Here is a 24182-nt window from a genome sequence, read left to right on the forward strand (position 1 = left end):
GGGACTGAGCACGAGCCATCAAGTTCTAAACAAGAACCAATCTCTTTCTTTCCTTTTCTTCCTTCCTCCCTTCTTCCCTCTTTTCCTCTCTGTCCTTATAAATTATCTCCTGCATTCTGCTATAACAGAAAGCAGACTAACACATGGACATGTTAAGAAGAAAAATAAGAAAGTTATAAAAATATTAAACATTTATTAACATTTATATTTATTAATTTAAATATGCAATATTGTCATTTAGCTACTGAAATAAAATATATCCATCATATATGAAATGTTCTCAGATCCTCCCTCATTAAACTGATGTCAGTGAAGGTGAGGGATGCTTTACATATATGAGCTGACCACATATCCAAACCTTCACAGCTGTGAGGCAGCACGCACATATGCAGGTTTACAGGGCAAGGCCTAATCAGGAAGTACGGACCCCTTCAGTAAGCACCGAGTAAATGAATTCAGTTTAGTTGGCCTCAGACAATGCTTGGCGGTTGCAACACCAAATACTACACCAACACATTATTCTTTTCGGCATGAACAAAGCACTCTAGTTGGTATATTTCATTTTTTTATTGATAGTGACAATAAAAATTACATACAGACTAATTACTTGTGATCCCTTATAAATCTTTAAGGCTGTTTCCCTAACACAATTTGCACTTCAAAGTAATACAACAAACTAAACTTTTAGAAGACAATTAAAAATAAAAATACATTAAAGATATAAGTCATGACAGGATATCGAGATGGCTTACAAGTGGTATTTACACATTTTGATTATAACAATGTGTAGACTTTTACAAGAAGCTGGTAACTAGGGAGTTCCTAAGAAATCTTAGATTTTGTACAGTTAATGGCCAGATTAATAATGTCTCAAGTCCTAAAGTCCTTAAAATGTTCTTCCAGAGTCCACAAAAGCAAGCAGAATGTTGTAAAAATATTCTTAGTCGCATATATCTTTTAAAATAAATTTGAGATTATTCAGTATGCCTTACATAGATACCATTAATTGAGCATCGCTGAGGTCTCCAGGGACTATCTTCTCACGTCTTCACAGCTTGGATCTGATCTGATGATAGACAGACAAAAACATTGTCAGCCTCACAAGGGAAACACAGTAACCCTATTTTCTAAATCACTTCAAGGTAACTCTATATAACACACGAAAGCCCTATGTATACATCTGTTTTCTTAAGGTACAATTAAGACTGCTGTGTTAAGTTTTATATAAGCTACTCTAAGTAAAGAATACAGGTTTTACAGGCTTATTAGAAAGAGAGGTAGAAGTTCCTTTGGTGATCACTCCTTTTTTGGAAGCAATTACTTACAATTAATTATTTTCAAGGGAATTACTTATAACTCATTAAACACACAGTAATTCCTGAAATATCAGTAGCCTTCCTTTGCAACCTTAATGTTCATTCCTAGTTCCTGATCCATCTAGCCATCCTTCCCTTTCTAGTTAAGTGTATGATGCACGTGTCCATATTCAAGTGTCTGGGTGTGCACAGACATGTTGGTCCATATGTGGAAGTCAATGAACAACCAAGTGTTGATTTTTATCTTCTTTCTTAAAATAGGTCTTGTTGTTTGCTGTTCTGTATACCAGGCTAGCTGCCCCACAAGCTTCTCCTATCTCAGTCTCCCATCTTGTCATAGGCATACTGGGATTAGATATGTACTGGGAATTTAAACTTACTCAGACCTCATGCCAACACAAGGAGCACTTTACAAGTACCCTAGGGAGATGGGCCACTTGATCCTGTGGTTTGCTTTTACTGTCACAATACTTTGACATTGCCTGAGTAGTGATTCTAGGATATTCTCTGTGGTCTCTTCTAGGCACTAACCAGTATCATATATGATAAATACTATCCAATACTATACCAAGTAGCTGGTATTGGGAAGTTTGATGCAACAATTTATTTCCTTATATGAAACCTATTCCCACCTCAGGAAGATTGCGAAAGTCTCCACTGTCCTCAGGGTTAAACGATAATGATAGTATATATCCGCTCCTCTTCCTCCTGCTGCTCCTCCTTCCTCTAATACTATTTCTACTTCTTTTCGCCTTGCGTCTTCTCTCTTTTCCTTCTCTTTGTGTTTGTTTGTTTTGAGACAGAGTTTCTCTGTGTAGTCTTGGCTGTCTTGAAACTTGTTCTGTAGACCAGGCTGGCCTTAAATCTGCCTGCCTTGGCCTCCAAGTGTTGGGATTCAAGGCATGAGCTGGGCTGTCTGCCTAGTTCCTAATCTGCTTCCTCAGAGCCAACTTAACTTCTGCCTACTCTTCAGTCGGATTCCTCAGATGACCCTCGCTATTGTCTGTCTACTTCCACTGTTGCAGGTGGAGTAGAAGAGAGACGAGAGCCACAGAATTTTTCTATATGAAAGCTCGCATCCTCTCTTTGCAGTCAGTTCACTATGACCATACACAGATGTGTCTGGTGTTTTCCAGTCCAGAGGTAGTGTTTGAATATTTGCAAAGGATAATTCTTAAAACTTTTTTTAGGGTGAGGAGAGTTGTGGTTTGTCTCCATGGTTTACAGTTCCAGATCCATCTTTTATTTTTAACTGTATTATTTTCAATTACCAGCATATTCTGAGCCTTTGAGAAGATCTTCAAAGTCAATTATGCTGTGTATTAATATTTTTTTACTGCCAGCTTAGGATTCGGTGTTTGGGGGAGTCTGTTAAGTCAATCAACATCCATCAGATCACCAGCTTTCCAGACAAGATTATCATTTGTACTACATATATATGGAGTTAATATCTTTTTAAAATGCTGACATTATTATTAGTGATACCTGAGATTGAAGTATGTGTTCAATCCTCCATTTTTATTAGAGTACTCATATGCACAGTATGTAAAATATAGGCACAAAAAATTGTAAGTGGACTAAGGCGGTAAGATTAGAACTTGTCTATGATGTGTATTTGCTTACACAGGATGGTTGTCCTGGACTCATTCTTGGTATTTAATATAAAATTAAACGAGATTAAAGTCTGAAGTCTGTAGGCATTACTGATTTTTCATCTTATCTATAATATGATTAAAAACAAGTTTCAATATTTGGGAAAACTTTAAAAAAATCTCACTTGAAAACTGGGAAGGTAGTATAAGTATATGCCTGTAGTCTCGTCATTGAGAAATTCATATAGTGAGTTTCAGGTCAGCCAGTGTTACATAAATAGTGACACCCTGCCTCAGAAAACAAACCAATCCAAACCAAAAAACAAACAAAAAAACCATTCCTCCTTCCCCCAAAAAATTCTCACTTGAAAGTTTCAGAACTAGAAGATTTAATACTGATCACTAAACATATAAAATTAACAAATCTTTCAAAAGAGAATATAATCATATGATTTAATATTACACAAAAATTCAATATTAAGCTTAAATAAATATGATTGGATCAGTGCAAAATGAATCTTGTTTAATATGCTAGGAAACTTCAGGATTCTGAAAGTAAAATGAATATAGTTCGAAGGTCATTTACAGTTAGAATTTTCTCTGCTTCTTTAGCTAATGAGCGACATTATAAGCTGGTTAGCCTTTTTTATTTACTTGTCTTGAAAGATAGAAGCTTATCTCTCTTTATATTCAAATATAACAGAGAACAATAAAATCTATACTATTTGCTCTTCTACAGGAAATACAATACTTATCTAGTAAAAAACAAACTGATATATCCTTTTATTGTTTTATAGCTATGAAGTTTCTGTCTCATTTAAGCAGTGTGCCTAGGTAAAGAGTAAATCTGGCATTTATTGAAGGCTTTCCTGTGCACTATACTTTAATTCATATGTACAGTATTCTATGAAATTTAAATTTTAATATTCCAGATGTGAAAATTGCTTCATAAGGTGCAAAGATGTGTGTTAGTGGGGAGAGGGGTTAAAGGTAAGTGGAATAAATATGCTCCCTCAAAGGCCCAGCTCTTCTGCAACTACTACTGTGCACAGAGCTGCAAGGATGCTCGTACTTACCTTGCACAAAAGCACTTCTAACAGTATGCTGCTCTCACAAAGACTTGGGAGGTAAGGTACAAAGACTTGAAAGCTGGTACTGTAAAACTGGATCATTACTGACACCTAGTGGCTATTGCTACAGACAAAAAATAAAAATACACAGGGAGCTGGGGAAGAAGGGAGAAACAGAAAGCAAACCCTAGATGTCCTACCATCACCTCAGTCCTAAGGTAGGAATGACTGCACTGAGAGTGTCGGCAGGCCTTCCACCATCATCTCAGTCCTAAGGCCTTCCACCATCACCTCAGTCCTAAGGCCTCCTACCATCATCTCAGTCCTAAGGCCTCCTACCATCACCTCAGTCCTAAGGTGGGAATGACTACACTGAGAGTGTCGGCAGGCCTCCTACCATCACCTCAGTCCTAAGGCCTTCTACCATCACCTTAGTCCTAAGGCCTCCTACCATCACCTCAGTCCTAAGGCCTCCTACCATCACCTCAGTCCTAAGGTGGGAATGACTACACTGAGAGTGTCGGCAGGCCTTCTACCATCACCTCAGTCCTAAGGCCTTCTACCATCACCTCAGTCCTAAGGCCTTCCACCATCATCTCAGTCCTAAGGTGGGAATGACTACACTGAGAGTGTCGGCAGGCCTCTACCATCACCTCAGTCCCAAGGCCTTCTACCATCACCCTCCCAAGGCCTCCTACCATCACCTCAGTCCTAAGGCCTTCTACCATCACCTCAGTCCTAAGGCCTTCCACCATCACCTCAGTCCTAAGGTGGGAATGACTACACTGAGAGTGTCGGCAGGCCTTCTACCATCACCTCAGTCCTAAGGCCTTCCACCATCATCTCAGTCCTAAGGTGGCAATGACTGCACTGAGAGTGTCGGCAGGCCTTCCACTGCATGCTGCATCTTCACTGGGAGCAATGGTCAGCACTGGTGAAGAAAGGTCTGCCAGAAAATTTGCTTCTCTATCTTCTTTGGACTTTTACTCTCACCAGTTTCTTCTGGAAATCCATGCCATAATCCCCAATACTTCTTAAAATAATTTAAAATTTGAAGTTGATGGGTTCAAAGAAAAAATGTCTTTACTAATATTTAGGAACATTAAAGATGTTTATTTGTTTCTTATAAAATAGGACTAGAATGTTCTTTGCAATTTAATAGTAAATCTTTTGTCTGAATAAATACAATCTAGAAATGAAAGTCTGTGTCAGGTGGGGCTTTAATCCCAGTACTTGGAGGGATACAGATCTCCAAGTTTAAGCCCAGCCTGGTCTATAGAGTGAGTTTCAGGATAGCCAGGCGATAAGAGAGAAACTGTCTCAAAAAAAAAAAAAAAAAAAAAAAAAGAAAGAAAGAAAAAGTTTGTGGAATTAGAATCACTAGAAAACCAGATTTTACACATCTCTGTGAAATGTGCGTTTAGCAGTTGTAGTAGGCAGATGACTTTTCCATCCAACACAAAAGGCTGTAATTATCCAAGGGTTTCCAAAGCATGGAAGAAGAAAAATGAAAAACTGTCCCACACATATCTAATATTATAACCAAGAACTGTAATGAGAATTTGGATCTCCTTTACTCTCATTCAAAGTACGCAGATTCGCAGTAAGAATGAACAGTCATTCTGTGTAAACTGAAAACTTCTGACGACCATCAAGACTTCTCAGGAAGGACACAGCGAACACACAGCTGTCTACTGCACTGCATGCTGGCAGCCTGTTCTTGTGCAGACAACAGAACCCCAGGGAACACCGTACTACCTGATACACTAGTGCTGTACATTATACTACAGCTGATTTCATTAAGAAAACTGAACTGAAATAAACAAGGTATCATTAATAGTATTTATAACACTAAATGAGTGTTAAAACTTGTACATGTAAATTATATATAAGTTATATATGGAATCCTATACATCATGATTCATAAAAAAATAGTTGTCATTTTGTTCTAGTTATTAACAGTAAGGCCTAATGTTTGTTCCAAACTTCAGATGTGCTTTTTAGCTACTAGATTTAATGAAAATCTGAGTCCATAAATTAAAACCATTTTCCAGATTTCTTATATTTATTGAATGTATATACAGAAATCTGCTAGAAAAATGTAATAAAATAAATGAAGCAAGGTATCAGGTACTTACTGTACTGTTTTTTCTGACAGCAGAAATAAAAACAAGAAGGGGCATTGATGTAATAAAATTAAAGTATAAAGATGAAATGAACGAATGAGACAGAAGCGGGCTACAGACACGCAGCAGCTTGGGGTATACCTTGAAGCCAGTCCACGCCTTCCTGCAGTCCTTCTCCTTTGAGGGCATCACTAGCACTGAAAGAAAGTCCACACACAAGGTCCATTTTATGGTGCCATACAACTCTATGAGTCAAAACAATATTTCTGCCATACTGCAAAGAAATGTATACTAATAATAGATGTTTGTGCAAAACTGATTAAATATTGAAATAGAATACATTATATTAATAATATTATATATTCTATTGACGTATAATATATTAATAATAATAGGAAATTAGAGTCTGAAGACTAGAGAAAAAACTCCTGAGACAAACTTTGAGATTTGTAGTGATATTAAGAACACATAAAACACCAGGTTACTTTTCCCACTGTCCTACCTAATTTTCTAGAGTTTACTGTCCTACCCTCACTGCACCCAGTGCTCCCATAGCATTTATCTGTTAGAAATGTTTGACTTAGGTCACAATAGTCACAGAATCAACTGACTTCATTTGAAATGCAATTTATTTATAGAGTAAAATCCCATAATTATAACATGGGTCTGTGGTTGTTGTTATTGTTGCTTTATTTTTGAGGCAGGATTTCATAATAGTTCAAGTTTGACTCAAACTTGCTATGTATTGATTGAACAGATTCCACCCTGCAAATACAGGAATTTATGACAACATTATATGTTAAAGATCTAGTAACTTACTTTAAAATCTATGATCATATCAATATATAACTAAAATTTCTGAGTAATTAGAAATTGTTTTACATCATTTAGGAAGAAGCATCACCTAGAGCATAGTAAAGAACCTAAAGAATTCTTTCCAGTAGGAAAACAGAAACAAACAATAGAAGATAAGCAATCATTCAGAGCACACTTTTTATCACATATGCTAACAGCAAGGCATAGTATCAGTTACACCAAAAAAGCCCAAGGTATTGATTTTGGCACACATAGTTCTAACAAGTAATACAGGAAAGCTCTTTGTCCACTGGTGGAGGTGTCAGCAAGTGACTACAAACTCGGCCATTTCTCTGAGCCAGTTCTCTGTTTACTGTGGGATAAGCTGTAAGACTCAGAAGGAGAGCAAACAACAGCTCTTCAGCAGGTGCCACAGTGCTTGTGTTTTATGGGCCTGGCTTTGTCAGTGGCTACATCCTCCAGTTTCCCTTAGACTGCTCTGTTGGAGGATGGCTGCTGTTCCTGGTTCAGAACCGGTGCTGGCCTCTCCCCGCCCCCATGAGCACTTTTCTTCCTGGCCTCTAACTAGTAGCTGCTTTCCCAACCATGCTATCACATGAAATGGTCCCAGACTCAAACAGGCCACAAAGATAGGAAGTCCTCATGGCTTCCCTTACCCTATTGGTGTTTCTTCATCCAGTCATCTAATGTTTGTACAATTATTTCCTTATTAACTCTCTATTCTACATGTAAATATCCAAGCATATCACAAAGGAACTAAGTCAAAATATGCCAACACAATGAGGCCGCAGGCCTTATGGTTAGTGATGATGATTAAACATGAAAGTCTCGACCTTTTCTTTAGTTTCCCAGACAATATCTAAGGCAAGGGACAGGTAATACTTTATCTCTGTGTCACTAAGGACTACCGTCCATACAGCTAACACTGGAAAAGAAGGATAAACATATTGCTAATTTTGTGCATGCTTTTAAAAAAATCATAAAATACAGAACAAACTAACAAATGGAATGCTAATTTGAATTAAAAAGATGATGTTCAGTTTGAATTAAGGAGAAGCAAAGTTATAGGTATATTTTAAAAAAACATCTTGACATTTTTCTATGATACATAGAAAACACAGAACCTGGGAATATAACTCCCTCACAACATTGTGATTTCATCATTTACACAGAAAAATTTTGAGATGTCATAACTGAATAAGTAAATGTGTTTAAATTCAACTGTTAGTTATTTTAGGTAGAAAAAGGGTAATTCACTTATAAAATTTGAATATTTGAATATTATGCTTTCTAGCAAGGTATCACAATACTCTGTAAAACCCAAGAATTAGTATTTATTTTAATATATATTGCTTTGGAGCCCAACAATTTGGAGTCCAGTGATTTAAGATAGTAAAGGTTTTATCTCAAAGAATTTCTCTGTCTAAAATCACATTCTTAACTACTAAATACCACTGGACCTCAGATTCAAATTCAACAACCACAGAGTAGCCCTGCCCTCCCCCACTGTTCAAAAGCAAGGAGGGTTTCACTATTTCCTTCCTGGGCAGAGGGATATTGGATGGGGGCGAGGGACCCATAGAATCCTGAGATATTTCTAGTATTTATCTAAACGCTACTCTGTTCAGCACCAAGGCTAGCTCTTAAATCTTTTCTTTTTAAAAGTACTATTAATTCTTTGGAATTTCATACAATGTATTTGATCATATTCGCTCCCATCTCCCTAACAACCAACTTCATGCTCTCTCTCTCTTTCACTCTAAAACCTAGTCAGTCCAGTCTATGTGACCCCCAAATATTTCTGGGTGCCTTTGGCTGAACCATCAGCCAACTCTTCCCCCTCCCAGTAACCATCAAAATGTCAACAGCTGCTCAGCCAGGAGCACAGCTGCATTCCCACCCCAACTCCATGCCGTGGCTCCTAGGCTTCACTTTCTTGCTTCATATGCTTGGTCACTTTTAGTGTCAGTAGACTTCTCTGATTTGTGCCCACCTTCCTGTTAAATATTACTGTAACTCTTACAAACTAGAGGGACTGCTCTAGAGGGACATTTTAAGACATGGGAAGGTAGGTAGGTAGGTAGCAAAAGAGGATCTCAGTACAGTGGCACAAAAGAGTTAATTAAGAAAGTCTTTCCTAAATAAGTAGTGCACAGCACTTTCAGACACTGCTTGCTAGCGTCCACACACAGCCACTTCCTCTGCTTCATCTGAACAAACATTTACAGGATATGTAACATGTGCCAGCCACAAGAGTGGGAAAGGAAAAAATAAGGCAGCAACCAAAACTTGTCAAAAATCCCAACTCCTAGGGGGCTAACCATTACCATGTGGTCTCTTTGTTGCTTATTTTATGGTTGTTTGAGGCAACAGCAACCCAGGACAACTAATTTGGTAAATGATTCAGGCAAGGTGACAGCATAGTGGCTTGGCTGATTTCAGATGAAAAAGGAAGCCACTGTGTTTGGAGTCAGAAGAGTAAGTTTTAATTGTTGTTCAGTACAAGAGGTTTTTGTTTTTTGTTTGTTTTTTTAAATATAGTTTTTCTAGCATCAAGGGATTTGTAGAGTTAAAAGCAGTATTTTCATGAGTACTTGCAAATCTGTGAAGCAAATACTTAGCTTACATTCTACTATGTCTGGACATTTATAAAGTGCCAAAAACAAAACAAAAACAAACCCTAAACAAAAACAAACTCACAGCCTTTTCAGAGAGACAAAATGAGAAATACAAATTGTTTACCAAATATGCCACGGCTTATCTTTAATGTTCTCTAAACACAGCAGCTGAGACACTTTCACAGAAGTCACTGCGTCTCTAAGATCCATTTTGTTTGCAAAGAACAAGATTGGAATTCGACGGTGCTTAATATCTGAAAAAGAAAAGAAACCCCACCTTAACACCGCTAGTGTTTTGGATGACTTTGCCCTAGCCCCCTAAAACTGAAATCCACACACATAAACATTTAAAGATACACAGTTAAATATTCACCTAAACCTGCAGTTCTCAACCTGGGGGCATATCAGATGTTTATACTAAAGTCTGTAACAGTAGCAAAATTACACTTATGGAGTAGCAACAAAATAATTTCATGGTTGGGGTTTTCACAACATGAGGAACTATATTCAAGGGTCACGGCACCAAAAGGTAGAGAACCAGTGATCTAAACAGAAAAAAAAAATGGAAAACTATTTGGTAAGATGATGTGCTCTCTGGCTAGGTGCTTTAAACCAAAGAATATGGTCAGAGAAGGAGAACCTAGCAGTCACAGAGAAGTATTTATGCAAAACAGGCAAACATTTCTGTTGGTTTCAGAGTCAACACAGATATCTAGACCTCAAGTGGGAAGAAGAGGAAGTGGATGAACTTTAAGTCATAGACTGCACAATGAACAAGGGACACCATTTTTAACAAGTTATTTTGCCTATTACAGTTTTGAAAGGATTTTCCCAAGATTTTGTTTTTGCTTTTTTAACATTTATATATTTAACTGTATATGCATTAACTGTGTGTGTGCATGTTTGTATGTATGTGTGTGTACACATTCATGTGTGTGTGTGTGTGTACTTACATGTAGCTGTGTTATGAGATACATGGAGGTCAGAGGACAAGTCTTAGGAAAGAGTCAACTCTCCCTCTGTCTACCATGCGGCTCTATAGGTTCAAACTAAGGATGGGGGCCAGGTTTGTCAGCAAGTGCTCTTAGCTGAGAGTGAAGCCAAGTGCAAAAGAGCTTAGAAGTTAGAAGCCATAAGTCATAGATGGTAAGAGAATGTCCTCGCAACCTGTCCAATGTTGCACAATTGCCCTCCACAGGAAAGGCAACACACAGCAGCATCTTTACATGTTGTAAAAAAAAGCCATATATTTCTAGCCATAACTATTATATCTAATTCCCCATAAAAATCAACTCATCGATTTAATTACTGTATATATTTATCTTTTCACCTAAGCAACACTTAAAAATAAAATGGTCAGGGGTTCCAAACTACCTGTATCTCCAGTTCCAGAAGCTCTGACACATTCTTTTGGCCTCTGTGGGCTCTTGCATGCCCAGGGTACACATAAATGCATTCATACTTAAAATGCATACCACAATAATAAATACTAAAACCCAGTTCGTCTTCCTCCTACTTGAAGTTCTCCTCCTTTCTTTCTGCTAACACTGAAGGCCAAACAAGCAAAAGCACGACTGCCTGTGTGGCTGCTCTGCCACACACGCTCGGCCACAGAGAAACCAAAGCAATGGCAGCTGATATCCTTCTGCACAGAGAGACACTTCCTCATGGCTGCCGTCTAATGGTCTCCTCTTACTACTGTTTATTATTTATATATTTAAGAAGGCAGAACTTTTAGTGCTAAGGAAAAAGAGGCCAGTATATAAAAACACTGTAAAAACCTTTGAAATAAAAAAGAAAAATTAGGCAAAGTTATTATGAACTTTTGTATAACAATAAGCTTTAAAATTTACAAATTTAATTAGAAAATAATTTTATCTCATAACCATCTTTTTTATACTAAGGAACAAACCGACACCTACAGATGGAACCCCAAATACAGATACTATAGGTGGAAGAAGGTGCACCAGTACCTGGGTGATTTAGAAGGGTATCAAGCTCTTCTTTGGCCACAACCATTCTTAATTTATCACTACTGTCAACGACAAAGATAATGGCTTGTCCATCTCTGTATAATGTAAAGAAGGAGAAATGAAATTATTTTACTACCACACGCAGTCTTAGGCGGGCATCAAACATCTGGATTCTAGTAACTTGGCAGCTGTTTTAATTGAAGTACTTACTTTGAAAAATACCTTGTATAAAAATACTCATAAAACAAGCAATCCACTATTAAAACAATTTGTTATTTTAACTAAATATGGCTAATAATAATTCTGATCTATGATCTCCTTGAAGAAATAATTTGAATAAGGAATCATTTCCTCATTAAAAGCAGCTGTGGGAACTTATGTGAGTGAATATAGAATTATGCAAGCAGTAGAGACAGAGCAACGAGGGAAAGAGCAAAGTAACAGCTGAGGTGACTATTTTCTCTCTCTCTCCCCTGCTGTGTGTGTGTGTGTGAGAGAGAGAGAGAGAGAGAGGGGTTGGGGAATGTGGCTCCACTATGTATCCCAGCCTGGCTTCAAAATTGGTATGTAGCCCAGGCTGGCCTTGAATTTGTGGCACTTATTCCTTAGCATTACAAGAACTGGGATAATAGGCATGTACCACTATGTCTAGCTTGAGAGCTGGTTTTTAATGTGTGGCTATCTAAACCACAGATAGAAATAGATAGCAAAAGAGAAAAGAACAAAGTCAGAAATTATATGAAGTTACATTTTCAGAGCAGAAACCATATGATCACTTGGATTTCTAATCATTATTTGTCTTAGAATGTAACCATGTAGTTAAGCAACATTCACAAAAATACTTACTTATAATAGTGTTCCCAGAGATTCCTGTACCTTCCTTGACCTGACATGTCAAACACTGTAAAAGACAAACTATAAACCAAAGCAAAGCATTAGTGTCTTCAAAGCAACTAAATTAAGTGGTTAACTTTTAATATTTTTAGCTGTTTTCTATCAGACAAATCATCATGGCTACGGAGTAATAAATGTTAATATTCAAGAAAAAATTAAGAATGATTTAAATATGATTATGCAATGGATAACATAAAAATGCATCCTTTGCTGATGAGGTTTTCAGGAGTTGGTCTAAACTTTAAGGGCTGAGAGTAAACAAAAGGAAGTGGTACAAAAGGGCACAGCCCATGGGGATTTGAGATGATAAATGCTTTCCAGGTAAGTTTGGAAACAGCTTCATAGTCACAGAGAGAAGGGATGTTACCTGGACGATTTGAATTTCTCTATGCTAAATCCTATGGTTGGAACTATATCTTGAACTTGAGCCTGAAGAGAAAACATAAAATGTTTAAAGAGTCACTCTGAACTTCATAATCAGTCAACACATACATGCTGAATCAATGTACGCATGGCAGTCTTCATGTGTACCTGGTCTCAAGTTCATCACATAAAAGTGTAAACAACAATCAACATATGGCAACATAGACAGAGTGTTCAGGAATGGGGTGATGTCTGACACAAAAGTGAATGGCAGGAAGGGGAAGGCCTATGGCAAGTTCTTGGCAAAGAATATTGTAGAAAATGGAATGAGTGCAAAGATCCTAGTGGGGAAATAACTTGCTACTCAGGAAAAATAGAAGGCAAGCTGCCAGCGGCCTGCTGCAGCTTGGGGAAAATGCGGGTCTGAGGTTAACACACTGGAGAGGTTAACTCTCTAACAGTACACGATGCTAGAAGGTAACAGTGTCTGCAGACTGAACACTAGCTTGTTCTGGGGCTGAAAACCACTGGCCTCTGGCAATTAACACCTAGTGGTTAGATTAGGGGTGTAGCTGTTTTGTTCCTTCCCAGCAGGTCTTTCCCAGCCTGGGAGTTCATTAACTCCTTGTCAGCTAGAGAAAGTTCACAGAAAGAAGCAGTCACTCTTAAAAGAGACTCCAGTCTTTGCTTCTGAGAGAGTGAATAAAGGGAATCAACTTTCTATTCTCACCCTTAATTCAAGATACATGATCACATGGTAGTCCAAGCGCAAACATCTGCCTAGTGTATCATTAGTTTTGAAGTTTTGTATAGATAAATCCAGTCAGCATTTTATCTTTTGTCCTCGTACCCACAATAAATTGTCTACTCCAGCTTACAGCTTTAGTTACCAGACAATGGTTTCAGAGTCAGCCCAGAAGGAATTCTCTGATTGCAAATCTGTTCCAAGCCTGCTTTCTATCCTAGTGAAATTAGCCCGTGACACACGAAGGTTTAGAGAGCCTTAATTGCAGTTTTTATAACAATGAAGGCTCAAAATTACTTGTTTAAGTTTAGGAATTCTATAGAATCACTATTAGGAATTAAGAAATCATCAGCATTACTACAAGAGAGGACATCTTCGTTGATCTGCCCAAAATCTGCCCAATAGGGTAGGCTAATGCCCAAGAATTATCGAACTAATTTAATAATGACAGGAAAGGCATATCAGCAATAAGAATCAATCCTGAGATGAGATTTCTTAAGTCCTTGCAAGTCAGAATTTTGTCCATCGCAGACAATTCAAAAACACTGGGCTGTCTCCAGGAAAGTCACCTGCTAGCCTTAGCCTTTCCTAGATGGCTCCTGACAGCATGCATGTCTAAAGTCCATTGCTAAGTAAAAGAGTGATACACACTGAAGTAAGATTGGTGAGTTATGATAGCTCTGGTAGGGAGTTCTACAGGAAGATCAAAAAGAGCAAGAGAATAGCAGGATGCACTTTGACAGATCTCACAGACAATTAAACTGTATTGACAACTGAACTCATTAAATGCCTCCTAGAATTTCCATCATCAAAACTTCATTCATTTAAGCAAAACTCTGTCCTCTTTATGATCCAGATGCTGAGAAGGTATTCTTGACTCCTTCCTTTGTTACATGCCACCTATGAAGCCATTCACTCTGTTTTCCTGGCTCTGTGCCACTACCTGAATAGCCCTTTCCATTTGTTGCTTTGAATTACAATAGCCTCCTAATTACTCCTAATTTGCTATGCCACCTGGCACAAGTTAAGTTAGGTTTGCTTAAATGTCAACGATATTATCATGCTCATAAAGTTATTATGAGAATTAAATGAGCTAATAGGTATAAAACACTTACAATGGTGTCCATAAACTTTTCAGAAATGTTTGCTACTATTCTAATTATACTCTCATTTTGGTTACTCTTATTCCTATGTTTACCCATATTGCCCTAAGAATAACTAAATAAAAAATCTTGTTATTTTTATGTGAAAATAAGAGTAGAACAAGGGAAAATTTGCCTCACATTACCTTGTTCACTCAGGTACTGTACTTTTGTAAAATTTAAATCCAAATGGAAGAGAAGCTGAGAATGAATAAGAGCACGGGAACCTTAGTAATGTGCTGTGAGTAGGCCATTCCCAGAGCATCTCTTGTTTGCCTCCCCCAAGTCTGTTTACTCAGCGTTTCCTTCTACTAGCCTTTGAGCTGCATTAATAATTTCCCCAAAGTACCTTTCTTGTTTGCTAGCAAAATTATTTTGTGGCACTTAGGGTCTTGTCTCATTACTCTGAGGTTCCTTGAATAACAAACTTGGGAATAAAGTATTTAATTTTGTTTTTTTCCCCATGATCCTACCATTTTTATTGAATTTTTTTATATCAACTACATGATAAAGTTTAAAAGTTTAAAGATATTGCAGAAAATATACACCAAATATCAACAGTGTCTTCACTGAATTATAATTAGAACACTTAAGTTGCCTCTACATAGTTACCTAGGTTCTCCACAAACTCCTCTTTAAAATTTAGCTTGAAGGGATAACAATCCCTCAACTTTCTCTTCTCCAAAGTTCTAATAAAGATAATGAACAAAAGAAGCTCCAGCAGTTGGTTAGGACAGAACAGATTCATATGCACTCATTTTTCCACTGAAGTAATTCAGAGTAAAGGCTGTCCACAGCATGCTCTCTGGAGATGGAGACAGTGGATGTCCTGGAGCCCTTGGACCAGCCACCCTAGCAGAATCTGTGATCAGTGAGGGACCATGCATGTCTGAAAAGCAGGGTGGAAAGAAACTGAGGCAGAAACCTGAAGTCACTGTCTGGCCGTCTGATTTTCCCTACACACAGCAGGCAACTCTCAGTTCCATCTCCAAAACAGAGAGTCATGTCTAATATTAATTCCCTTCTGTTTTAGCCAGGAACAAATACATTCAATCATTGGACTGGAATGGCAACAAGGAAGGCATGTAGCCTGAACCCTCTGAGTCTAGCAGAGATTTGAACAGTATCAACAGAATCAGAACAGAATTTCTAAAAGAAGTCTTATTTTTATCAAGTTTGCTAAAAATATTTATCCTCCATGTAATCAACAAAATTCCCTGGTCAAAAATGATGATGATGATGGTGGTGGTGGTGGTGGTGGTGGTGGTGATGACGATGACGATGATGACAACAATGATTAAATTCAATCTATTCATCTATCATTCCAAGCATATTTAAGTGCCAATCCTTACTCTAGGTACTTGTTATTCAATGCTTGACAAGTCAAGGGCTGTGGAGGTTTGAATAGGTACAGCCCCCACAGATTCATGTGTTTGAATGCTTGGCCCTACAGAGTGGCACTATTAGAAGGTGTGGGCATATTAGAGGAGGCGTGGCCTTGTTAGAGGAAGTGTGTCAATGTGGAGTTGGTGTTTTGAGGTCTTAAATGTTCAATCTAGGGGTTGGGGATTTGGCTCAGTGGTAGAGCGCTTGCCTAGGAAGCGCCAAGGTCCTGGGTTCAGGTCCCCAGCCCCAAAAAAAAAGAAAAGAAAAAAATGTTCAATCTACCCCCCACATCCAATCTCCTCCCTAGCTGCCTGAAGATCAATATGTAGAGCTACTGGCTCTTCCAGAGCCATGCCTGCCTGGACACTGCTGTGCTGATTATACTGGACTGAACTCTGTAAGTCGCCCCTGATTAAATGTTTTCCTCTATAAGAGTTGCCTGAATGATGGTGTCTCTTCACAGCAATGGAATCCTTAACTAAGACCGTAACTAAGTTAGTACCAGGGTATTACTGTGATAGGCCTGACCACTTTTTTGTTTGAAGGAATGTGGATTTTGCAACTTTGATGGGCCACACTAGAAGTGTGGAGGGCAGTGATACTGAGGGGAATATGAACTCTGAGGCTGATTCAAGAGGCTTCAGAGGAGATGACTTTGAGTCTGATGCCTACAGACTGTCCTTGTGTTATTTTGGTGAGCAATGTGCTGCTTTTTGCTCTTGTCCAAAAAGTCTGTCTGAGGCTAAGGTGAAGAGATTTAGATCAACTGCATTGGGAAAGAAAATCTCCAAACAGCCTAGTATAGATTCTGTCCTGTTTCACTCTTACAAAGAGCATTTTTGATCAAATGTAGCAAGCTGAGAAGGAAAAAATACAAAATGCATGCTTCAAGGATTAAAGTGTCACCAAGAAGTAGAATGGAGATAAATCCTGTGTTCAGGGAGATTAAAGATTAAAGATATTAAATGGAACTAAGGGAGTGGTGACCTCCAGGCAAGATTCCCATCCAGCTTAGCTTCCATGTTGTGAAAAGGATGTTACCAAGGGTCACTGCTACCTATTCTAAATTTACAATGTGTTTGCAGTTGTACTAAGGGTACTTTTATCATGTTAGGCTTCATTATGACCTGGTTACTATTTTCACTTGGACGTAGAGATATGATTGTGTGTCAAGCTGACAATGACTGGACTGTGACAGCTATTTTCAGTTGTCAACTTGATTATATCTGGAATGAACTATAATCCAGAAATGGCGGCACACCTGATCTGAACCTTGAGGCAGGAAGACAAAAAGCCTTGGATTTGGATCTTGAGGTTGGATGACGTGTACGATTCGGATGGATATATGCCTTTAATCCAGATCTTGAGGCATAGTTGCCATGTTTATAAGGATCTATAATGAAAGGGAATTAAAGAAAAGCCTAGGTCCAGACATGGAAATACATGCCTTTAATCTCAACACTCAGGAGAGAGGGGAATTGAAAATCAATGTCAGTTTACAGAGCAAGTTCCAGTTGTGAGGAGCCAAGTTTGGTCAGTGAAGGAAATCATCAAAAGCAAAAGCTGGTGAAGACGTAATAGAATAGGAGACAGCAGTGTTCCAGCCCCGGCAGGCAGCCACTTGGCACTGGCTGTAGAGTTAAAAGTAGGCTTCCAGTCTCCATCAGCACTCAGAGCTAAGGCTGTCCCACAGCCCTCAGAACCAAAAACCTGCCCGGAGAGTGCTGGTCTCCCAGGAGGGTTCTCATTCCTAAGCCCACAGGTGAGACCGAACTTTCGATCCACCGACTGTCCCAAGTGGGTCCTACCAGGTGTGCACAGAGCAAAGGAACCACTGAGGACAGGATCCTTCTGGTCACCATGTGTGCTAAGAGCTAAGTCTGTCCCAGAGTATACATCAAAAGCATGCCAGGAAAGAGATGGTCTCTCAGGAACCTTCTCACTCCTAAGATCACAGGCTCCTAGGAACACAGCAAGACCAACTAACATCAGAGATAACCAGATGGCAAGAGGCAAGCACAAGAACCTAAGAAACAGAAACCAGGACTACTTGGCATCATCAGAACCCGCTTCTCCCATCACACAAGTACTGGATATCCCAACACATCAGAAAAGCAATATTTGGATTTAAATCACATCTCATGATGATGATAGGGGACTTTAAAAAGAACATAAGTAACTCCCTTAAAGAAATACAGGACAACACAGGTAAACAAGTAGAAGCCCTTAAAGAGAAAACACAAAATTCCCTTAAAGAATTACAGGAAAACACAATCAAACAGGTAAAGTAATTGAACAAAACCATCCAGGATCTAAAAATGGAAATAGAAACAATAAAGAACCTGAAAGAGAGACAACTCTGGAGATAGAAAACCAGCAAAGAGATCAGGAGTCATAGATGTAAGCATCACCAACAGAATACAAGAGATAGAAGAGAGAATCTCAGGGGCAGAAGATATCATAGAAAACATTGACACAACCATCAAAGAAAATGTAAAATGCAAAAAGCTCCTAACTCAAAACATCCAGGAAACCCAGGACACAATGAGAAGATCAAATTTAAGGATACTAAGTATAGAAGAAAGCAAAGATTCACAACTTAAAGGGCCAATAAATATCTTCAACAAAATTATAGAAGAAAACGTCCCTAACCTACAGAAAGAGATGCCCATAAACATAAAAGAAGCCTACAGAACTCCAAATAGATTGGAAAAGAAATTCCTCCCATCACATAATAGTCAAAACACCAAATGCACAAAACAAAGAAAGAATATTAAAAGCAGTAAGGGAAAAAGGTCAAGTAACTTTGAAGGCAGACCCATGAGAATTACACCAGACTTCTCAACAGAGACTATAAAAGTGAGAAGAAACTGAACAGATGTCATACCGACCATAAGAGAACACAAATGCAAGCCCAGGCAACTATGTCCAGAAAAACTCTCAATTAACATAGATGGAGAAACCAAGATATCCCATGACAACACCAAATATACACAGTATCTTTCCATATATCCAGCCCTACAAGGGATAATAGAAAGAAAACTCCAACACAAGGAAGGAAACACCCTAGATAAAGCAAGAAAGTAATAATCTTTCAACAAACCCAAAAGAAGATAGCCACACAAATATAATTCCACCTCTAAAAACAAAAATAATAGGAAACAACAATCACTATGCCTTAATATCTCTTAAAATCAATAGACTCAATTCCCCAATAAAAAGACATAGACTAACATACTGGATACATAAAGAGGACCCAGCATTTTGCAGCATACAGAAAACACCTCAGTGACAAGGACAGACACTACATAAGAGTACTACAAGCCTGGAAAAAAGATTTCCCAAGCAAATGATCCCAAGAAACAAGCTGGAGCAGCCATTCTGATATAGAATAAAATTGACTTTCAACTAAAAGTTACCAAAAAAAGATAAGGAAGGACACTTCATACTCATCCAAGGAAAAATCCACCAAGATGAACTCTCAACTCTGAACATCAATGCTCCAAATGCCAGGGCCCCTACATTCATAAAAGAAACTTTCATAAAGCACAAAGAATACATTACACCTCACACAATAACAGTGGGAGATTTCACCATCCCACTCTCATCAATGGACAGATCATAGAAACAGAAATTAAACAGAGACATAGAAAAACTAACAGAAGTTATGAGCCAAATGGATTTAACATATTTATAGAACACTTCATCCTAAAACAAAAGGATATACCTTCTTCTCGCACCTCACAGTACCTTCTCCAAAACTGACCATATAATCAGTCACTAAACAGGCCTCAACAGATACAGGAAGATAGAAATAATCCCATGCATCCTATCAGGTCACCACGACTAAGGCTGGTATTCAATAACAACAAAAACAACAGAAAGCCCACATATACATGGAAGCTGAACAATGCTCTACTCAATGATAACTTGGTCAAGGAAGAAATAAAGAAAGAAATTAAAGACTTTTTAGAATTACAGCACACCTAAAAGCTCTAGAACAAAAAGAAGCAAATACCCAGAGGAGTAGAAGGCAGGAAATAATCAAACTCAGAGCTGATAACAACCAAGTAGAAACAAAAACTAGAGAAAGAATCAACAAAACCAGGAGCTCGTCCTTTGAGAAAAATCAACAAGATAGATAAACCCTTTGCCAGACTAGCCAGAGGGCACAGAGACAGTATCCAAATTAGCAAAATCAGAAATGAAAAGGGAGACATAACAACAGAATCAGAGGAAATTAAAAAAAATCATGAGATCCTACTACTACGAAAGCCTATATTCAACAAAACTGGAAAATCTGGAGGAAATGGATAATTTTCTAGATAGATACCAGGTACCAAATATAAATCATGATCAAAGAAACCATCTGTACTGGCTAGTTTTGTGTGTCAACTTGACACAAGCTGGTGTTATCACAAAAAAGGAGCCTCAGTTGTGGGAATGTCTTCACGAGACCCACCTGGAAGGCATTTTCTCAACTAGTGATCAAGGGGGTAGGGCTCAGACCATTGTGGGTGGTGCCATCCCTGGGCTGGTTTCTTGGATTCTACAAGAAAGCAAGCTGAGCAAGGCAAGGGAAGGAAGCCAGTAAGAAACATCCCTCCATGGCCTCTGCATCAGCTCCTGCTCCTGACCTGTCCTGTCCTGACTTCCTTTGGTGATGAACAGCAATGTGGAAGTGTAAGCTGAATAAACCCTTTCCTCCCCAACTTGCTTCTTGGTCATGATGTTTGTGCAGGAATAGAAACCCTGACTAAGACATCATCTAAACAGTCCCATAACCCCTAAAGAAATAGAAGCAGTCATTAAAAGTCTCCCAATCAAAAAATGCCCAGGACCACATGGGTTTAGTGCAGAATTCTATCAGACCTTCAAAGAAGACCTAATACAAATACTCTTCAAACTATCCCAAAAAATAGAAGCTGAAGGAACACTACCTAATTCATTCTTTGAAGCTATATTTACGCTTATACCTAAACCACACAAAGACTCCACAAAGAAAGAGATCTCATGAATATTGATGCAAAAATACTCAACAAAATTCTCATAAACCGAATCCAAGAACACACTGAAATGATCATTCACCATGATCAAGTTGGCTTCATCCCAAGGATGCAGGGATGATTCAATATACAGAAATCCATCAATGCAATCTACTATATGAACAATCTCAAAGAAAAAAAACCACATGATCATTCCATTACACACTGAGAAAGCATTCGACAGCCCTCCATGATAAAAGTCTTAGAAAGATCAGAAATTCAAGGCCCATATCTAAACATGGTAAAAGCAAGAGACAGTTGCCTCCAGCTTAAGGTTCAGGAAATAATATCAAGAATAATATTTAATAATGCCTACCTCTGACTTATGAATCATATGTTACACATGCTAGCTTTATATAGTTTTAATAATAATATTTTCATATATGTTACTCAAAATCACCATCTGTCACTGATACGCACACCATTGTTTAATTATACACAGAACTTAGAAGAAATTTAAACAAACCTGTAAGTGCAACCTGTAAGTAAACTTAGCCAATTTGTGAAGATCTTTAGGAGAAAATAAAGGAAGAAAAAGAGAACATCCCATCTTAATAATCAAGATATACCTAAACAGTCATAAATATGTTGGGGTTGGGGATTTAGCTCAGTGGTAGAGCGCTTGCCTAGCAAGTGCAAGGCCCTGGGTTCGGTCACCAGCTCCGAAAAAAAGAAAATAAATAAATAAATAAATAAATAAATAAATAAGTTGCATATGTAGCAAGCTACAGTTCACTGATATCCCTTTGATATCCCTTACAAGGCTAGCAGGACTTCATACAAATATATGAAGTTGTAACTTAAAAGGAATGTTTCACATAACATTTCTCTAGTATCAGAAAATGTCGAGAATAACAGAAATACTTACATTTGAGGGTTTCAGTTTGTTAATGATTGTTGTTTTCCCACTATTATCCAGCCCGAGGCATAAAACATGAACCTCCTTCTTCTTCAGGCCAAGTAAACCTGAAAGTCTGTCCAGCAATCCCATATTGTGGCTTAAATATTTAAACAGCAACTGTAAGGGAAAAGAAACTATTATTTCAAAGGTACCTTACACATGAAATGCATTTGTCAGTACATGAAAAATGAAAGACAATGGCAGCACACAAACCCATCCGTGTGGCTTTGCTCCCAGTAAACAGTGTAAGCCGATTATCAGAAAGGAGTCTTAACTGAAATGTAGACTGGCAGCTGATAAGCCTTGGCAACAAGGAACAACATCCCTGAAGCAACCACACTTGTAATATTCAGGAAGGAACTCTTGTTAGCCTCAGTATCATGCGGAGTTTGCCAAGTGTAGTGTTATTTATGAACGAGAGTTTGGTAAATACGGAACACTACAAAGGCAACAAGACTCAGCTACAGCGTGATGCTAAAGCTTCAAAAGCAGAAGAAAGGCAAGCAAACATTAAAGGTGCAGGCATGCCATTTGAACCACTAGACGAATACCTAAAACAGAGGATGGTGATATTTTTTAAATAATTTGTAATTATAAAAGTTTTACTGTTTTTGTTTTCTACAGAGTGGCTTCCAGTTTGGGTTGGGTTTTCTATTGGTAGACAAAGAATGTCCTTATTCACCTACCTCTTATATAGTTCTGCAATTTACCACTAATTCTTTGGGAATAACGGATACATTCCTTCATAATTTCAGTTAATCTTACTGAACTCAATCTTTTCTTAACTATCTACAACATCCGACCATTATGTACAAGAACTTTAACTATAATACCATTGTAGAACAGAAAAGTAAATGCGCATTTAAACACACGTGTGCGTGTACACATACAGATATATAGACAGAGGCATACATATATACACACTTGTTATAAACATACAAATACACACACACACACACACACACACACACACACACACACACACACACACATTTAGAAGAAAAATGTCTTGTCAGCTTTCTGTTCCTAGAGCAAATGCTAAGATAAACCAGCCCACAATTTTAGAAGCTCTAGTCTAAGACAGAGTCCCTATTGTTTATTATTAATGTCATATATAGGTTATCTCTCTTTCAGTTGTTGGCTTAGAAGGGGAGGGTCCCAGAGACTATTCCAAACAATGTACAAGGTATTGTCATTTCTCTTAGTTGCCCATGGGAATTATGGGTCATTTCTCTTAGTTGCTCATGATATTAAGACACTATGGCTGAAGACATCACACACTTTGGTCACATAATATGGAGAAATCCAGCTGAGACTGACCCAGAAGCTTCTTTCCTGATAGCTATCTTTCACAGTGCTATGCAAAAACTGGAGGCAAGTCTATGTCATCTGTGAACCCTGAGAGCTATTATACTGACCCACCTGATAGGCCATGGCCATGGGTACAAACATGGCATGAGGGATATGGGGGTAAACCAATGGCTTTCTGGTTGGATTTAAGGCCTGCTTTTCAGGCAGAAAAACATAGCAAACCTGACCACGAACTCATAAATGAGGAGGGCATAGGGAAGAACCTACTACTATCAGTGTGCTACATCAATACTGCTGTCTATACTTTTATTATTATATCCACAGATTAATGCAGCTTTCAACCCTTATCAGAGAAGCTTCTTTTTGCAGTGGATAGCTTTGATATAAAGATTCCCAAACCAGTCCATGTCCAGAAAAAAAGTAACTGCAAAAGCTCAGCTCTGAATCAAACACCTATCTATACCACATCCCTCCTCCCAAGGCTTAGGAAACATTCTGGAAGAGGAGGCAGAAAGACTGTACAAGCCAGAGGTTGGGGAGTCAAGCAGAGACTTCTGGACATGACAGGGTCAATGTATTCATGAACTCTTGACTACCTTGGTTGTCCACACAAGAACTGCCCAAGCCAGCCATCATTCCAGCATGGGTTAGGGAAGAGCTCACAAGGCCACAATGCTATCTGAGAAGCTAGCAGTGAATAGCTACCAAGCGAATCAATTTCCTTCAGGGACACGGTCATTGGCTGGGTGCCCACGTAGATGGCTCTGTACCCATGAGCATCAGGGCAGCACTAATTGGACCCTCTGGGTTATTTTAAAAGAAAAGCAAGAGGAGGACATAAAGTTGGGAGGGATTACAAGAGTGGGGGGGGTGTCCAGGAAGAA

At 38.4% G+C, this 24182-nt stretch overlaps 1 protein-coding gene across 2 annotated transcripts in view; it reads right to left on the reverse strand.

Annotated features, from left to right (window-relative positions):
- Positions 1-548: 548 nt before the first annotated feature.
- The window catches only part of Arl6 (ADP ribosylation factor like GTPase 6), a 29288-nt gene continuing 5654 nt past the window's right edge, over positions 549-24182 (reverse strand). The window contains exons 2-9 of one of the 2 annotated variants that reach the window (XM_032900332.1): positions 21955-22104; positions 12773-12834; positions 12358-12426; positions 11512-11606; positions 9663-9792; positions 6246-6301; positions 6117-6129; positions 549-1066 (exon numbers count right to left, since the gene is read on the reverse strand). In XM_032900332.1, coding sequence (XP_032756223.1) covers positions 1033-1066; positions 6117-6129; positions 6246-6301; positions 9663-9792; positions 11512-11606; positions 12358-12426; positions 12773-12834; positions 21955-22077 — 582 coding nt within the window. In that variant the 5' untranslated portion in view covers positions 22078-22104 and the 3' untranslated portion in view covers positions 549-1032. The remainder of the gene's footprint in view (positions 1067-6116; positions 6130-6245; positions 6302-9662; positions 9793-11511; positions 11607-12357; positions 12427-12772; positions 12835-21954; positions 22105-24182) is intronic. The other variant, XM_032900333.1, reaches the window with a different exon arrangement.

The sequence above is a fragment of the Rattus rattus genome, chromosome 4, assembly GCF_011064425.1.
Source record: "Rattus rattus isolate New Zealand chromosome 4, Rrattus_CSIRO_v1, whole genome shotgun sequence".
Taxonomy (NCBI): Eukaryota; Metazoa; Chordata; class Mammalia; order Rodentia; family Muridae; genus Rattus; species Rattus rattus.